Here is a 5,000-nt window from a genome sequence, read left to right as displayed (position 1 = left end):
TGTGTACTTATTATTATTATTATTATTATTATTATTATTATTATTATTATTATTATTATTATTACTATTATTATTATTATTATTATTATTACTATTATTATTATTATTATTATTATTATTATTATTATTATTATTATTATTATTATTATTATTATTATTATTATTATGTATTTTCTTTCTTTTTTTGACGCTTTGAGGTTCTTATCTACGTGATGTGATAAGAGTGTTATCTGTGTGATGTGATAAGAGTGTTATCTGTGTGATGTGATAAGAGTGTTATCTGTGTGATGTGATAAGAGTGTTATCTGTGTGATGTGATAAGAGTGTTATCTGTGTGATGTGATAAGAGTGTTATTTGCGTGATGTGATAAGAGTGTTATCTGTGTGATGTGATAAGAGTGTTATCTGTGTGATGTGATAAGAGTGTTATCTGTGTGATGTGATAAGAGTGTTATCTGTGTGATGTGATAAGAGTGTTATCTGTGTGATGTGATAAGAGTGTTATCTGTGTGATGTGATAAGAGTGTTATCTGTGTGATGTGATAAGAGTGTTATCTGTGTGATGTGATAAGAGTGTTATCTGTGTGATGTGATAAGAGTGTTATCTGTGTGATGTGATAAGTGTTATCTGTGTGATGTGATAAGAGTGTTATCTGTGTGATGTGATAAGAGTGTTATCTGTGTGATGTGATACGAGTGTTATCTGTGTGATGTGATAAGAGTGTTATCTGTGTGATGTGATAAGAGTGTTATCTGTGTGATGTGATAAGAGTGTTATCTATGTGATAAGATGTGGTAAGAGTGTTTTGAATGTGACGTGATGAGAGTGTTATCTGTGTGATGTGATGACGATTTTATCTATGTAATCTGTTAAGGTTGTTATCTGTGTGATGTGATGATGTGATAAGCGGCCGTTGCTTTTCGTTTTCATCTTTTTTTATTCGTTTATTAAATTCGTAATTTATTGACCAACACCTGCAGTGAAGTCTTTTCATTATTAGTATATTATTTGTATCATAAAATGTCACGGTTTATTAATAATTAGTTTATTATTTGTATCATAAGTTTATCATTAGTTTATCATTTGTTTATTAATAATTAGTTTATTATTTGTATCATAAGTTTATCATTAGTTTATCATTTGTTTATTAATAATTAGTTTATTATTTGTATCATAAGTTTATCATTAGTTTATCATTTGTTTATTAATAATTAGTTTATTATTTGTTTATTAATAATTAGTTTATTATTTGTATCATAAGTTTATCATTAGTTTATCATTTGTTTATTAATAATTAGTTTATTATTTGTATCATAAGATGTCACGGGTGTGTGGGGTGGGGGGGGGTGGGGGTGCGACACGCCTCTTAAGGTCACAAATCCTCATTTCACTCGGCAGAATGGAAAAAAAAAAAAAAAAAAAATACAGTTTACTCGGCAAACTTGGTGGTCGGCATAATTTAAGAAATCAATGACCACGGTTTGCAACTCTCGCAGTTTTCCTTTTCGTTTCAATTTTGTCCTTTTGGAAACGAGATCATTAAAGAAGTACGAAGTGTGGATTTGATTTAAATATTAAATTATTTAAATATTAATCATTTAAATAATTAAATTTATTATAAATATGTTTAAATAATTCAAATAAATATTAATTATTTATATAAATTTAAATATTAATTATTTGATTTAGATATTAAAAAAGTACGAAGTGTGGATTTGATTTAAATATTAAATTATTTAAATATTAATTATTTAAATAATTAAATTTATTATAAATATGTTTAAATAATTCAAATAAATATTGATTATTTATATAAATTTGAATATTAATTATTTGATTTAGATATTAAAAAAAGTATGAAGTGTGGATTTAATTTCAAAAAATGTTACTCGGTAACCTTGCTCCCTCCCCCCTCCCCCCCCAAAAAAAAAAGTTTTCTAGCGCCGCCCCTGTGGACCTAGTGGGGAAGGGGGTACGTAACGGTACAAGGAGGCAATAGCGGGTACAATAGGCGGAAATGTTTGGACAACACTGATCTATGCGATGTGATGGAACAATTACCAGCGTTGTATTTGTCAAGGTGTTTTTCCCGCTTCTTTCCAAACTGGTGTTACGTGTGTGATGTTTTTGAGTGGCTATGAGGCGGGGATTCCCCTCTTCTATTTGAGTGGATTTTCGATGTGGTGTTTTCGCAAGAGTAAACATCGTTTTTTGCGATATTTTTTCACTGGTTTATTTTATTTCGAAAATCTTTCATGATCATTTTTTCCATAAGGAATAAGTGAATGTTAAAGGAAAGAAAAGTGGTAGATCTTTTTTTATAAGAAGGTATGCATACACGCACGCATTGATACATACGCATACTCAGACACAGACACACCTGCGAACACACATACATACAGACGCACAGACATATACGCAACTAACGGATACACACACACAAACACAATCATATACACACACACGCACACACACAATGACAAACATACACACAAAAACAGACAATCCACACTCGTATACACTTACAAACACACACACACACACACACACACACACACACACACACACACACACACACACACACACACACTCACACACACACACACACACACACACACACATACATACATGCACACAAATATATATTCATAACCACGATATTGAACAAAATTATAATGCTACTGAACAAAACTGCGTGAATTCCTGTGGCCTTGAACACTTTCCTGTCTCGTGGAATGTTATATGTCCTTGTTCTTGTCCGTGGTATATGTATTGAGTTTATTTCTGACATTGCCTTTGTTCTTAATTTTCCTGTTCTTGTACGGTTTTTGTTCATGTACGTGTTTATTATTTTTTTTATTTTTTTCAAAATTTAAAAGTTTTGTTTTATTTTCTATTATTATTATTATTTTTTTTTTGTACGTGTTCGTTTTCGTGTCCTTGTCCATGTTTATGTCTGTGTTCATGTTCTTAGTTTTTGTGTTCCTCTCTTTTTGTCTCTCTCCCTCCTCCTCTCTCTTTATCCATCTCTTTAAATGTATGTGTCTGTCCATCTGACATGCCTGTCTGTCTCTCTCTTTCTCTCCCTGTCTTTTTGTCTATCTTTCTGTCTGTCTCTTCCTGTCTGTTTGTCTATCTTTCTGTCTGCCTGCCTGTCTGTCTCTCTCTCTCTCTCTCATCTTTCGCTCTCTCTCTCTCTCTCTCTCTCTCTCTGTCTGTCTGTCTGTCTCTCTGTCTATTTCTCTGTCTATCTGTCTCTCTGTCTCTGTCTCTCTCTCTCTCTCTCTCTCTCTCTCTCTCTCTCTCTCTCTCTCTCTCTCGCTCTCTCTCTCTCTTTCTCTCTCTCTCTCTCTCTCTCTCTCTTTCTCCCTCTCCCTCTCTCTCTCTCTCTCTCTCACTCGCTCGCTCTTCCTGTCTATTTGCATATCTCTGTCTGCCTGTCTGTCTGTCTCTCCGTCTATCCATCGATGTATATGAATGTATATACAACAGGACGACAACAACTCCGTACGTGCCGCCACATACACCAAGCACACGGGGAAATGCCAAGCTATCTATCAGTCTATCCTTCCCTCCCTTCATCTATCTATCCATCTACCCAAACACCCACCCATCCATAAATCCACCCATCCATTATTCAACCACACCCAGCCACTCATCTACCATCCACCCATCCCTCCTTCCCTCCTTGCCTCTCTCCACCCACTCACCCACCCACCCTCCCTCCCTCTCTCCTCCCCCACCCACCCACCCACCCACTCTCTCCCTCTCTCCATCCATCCCTCTATTTCTTCCTTCCTCCTTCCCCCTCTCCACCCACCCACCCATCCCCCCCCCCCTCCCTCCCTCCCTCCCACCCATCCCTCTCCTCCACTCCCTCCCTCTCCTCCTCCCTCCCTCCCTCCCTCCTTCCTTCCACCCACCCCTCCCACCTCCCCACCTCCCCTCTCCTCCTCCTCCCTCCCTCCCTCCCTCCCTCCTTCCACCCACCCACCCACCCACCCACCCATCCCTCCCCTCCCTCCCTCCCCTCCCTCCCATCCCTCCCTCCTTCCCTCCCTCCCACCCACTCACCCACCCATCCCTCCCCTCTCTCCCACCCACCCTCCCTCCCTCCCACCCATCCCTCCCTCCCACCACCCACCCACTCCCCCCTCCTCCCATCCACTCCCTCCCTCCCTCCCTCCTTCTGCTCGTCAACAAACCAGCTCGTGCCGCCACATAGACCAAACACACGGAGAAATGACAAACACTCAGCATAGCATTATTTTCTCCCCAGACGCCCACGACAGCGGACCAATTATGACCGATTTGGGCGTGTCCAATCCTGCTTTTGAAGGCGACGTCAGCCAATCAAAACAAAGCAAGAATGAAGCCGTTAAATATGGTAAGTAAATGGTGGACGTAAGTGGTATGTTGTTAAGTATTTGGTGGAAGAAGTGGAATATTGTAAGTGGAAGTAAGTGGTATGTTGTAAGTATTTGTTAAATAAGTGGAATCTTGTAAGTGTATGGTGGAAGTAAGAGGTATGTTGTAAGAATTTGGTAGAATAAGTGGAATATTGTAAGTGTATGGTGGAAGTAAGTGGTATCTTGTAAGTATTTGGTAGAATAAATGGAATACTGTAAGTACATGAAATAAACAAGTGATTTATCGTTAGTGCATATTAGAAATAAGTGGTAAATTATATGTGCATTATAGAATAAATGGAAAATTAATTGTCACGTATAGTGGAGTAAGTGAGATATACAAGTGAAAAATATTAAGTGTGTGGTAGAGCAAGTGCAGTAAAATAAGTGAACAGTAGAACAAGGGCAAAGCAGTTAAAGTATGGTAGACAAGTGATATATAATAAGCATATGAGAGAACGAGACATAAAAAAAAGAAAAATATATAAGATAATGATAATAATGATAATGATAATAATGATAATAATAATAATAATAATAATAATAATAATAATAATAATAATAATAATAATAATAATGATGATATTAAT

General features: G+C 36.8%; 1 protein-coding gene across 2 annotated transcripts in view; it reads left to right on the top strand.

Moving 5' to 3' along the window:
- Positions 1-5,000, top strand: part of LOC113808883 (UNC93-like protein) — a 16,960-nt gene that overhangs the window by 890 nt on the left and 11,070 nt on the right. For both annotated transcript variants that reach the window (XM_070117354.1, XM_070117353.1), the window contains exon 2: positions 4,281-4,388. In XM_070117354.1, coding sequence (XP_069973455.1) covers positions 4,304-4,388 — 85 coding nt within the window. In that variant the 5' untranslated portion in view covers positions 4,281-4,303. The remainder of the gene's footprint in view (positions 1-4,280; positions 4,389-5,000) is intronic.

Source organism: Penaeus vannamei, chromosome 40 (assembly GCF_042767895.1).
Source record: "Penaeus vannamei isolate JL-2024 chromosome 40, ASM4276789v1, whole genome shotgun sequence".
NCBI classification, from domain to species: domain Eukaryota; kingdom Metazoa; phylum Arthropoda; class Malacostraca; order Decapoda; family Penaeidae; genus Penaeus; species Penaeus vannamei.
Note: the sequence above shows the minus strand (reverse complement) of the source record. Positions and strands in the feature narration are given on the sequence as shown.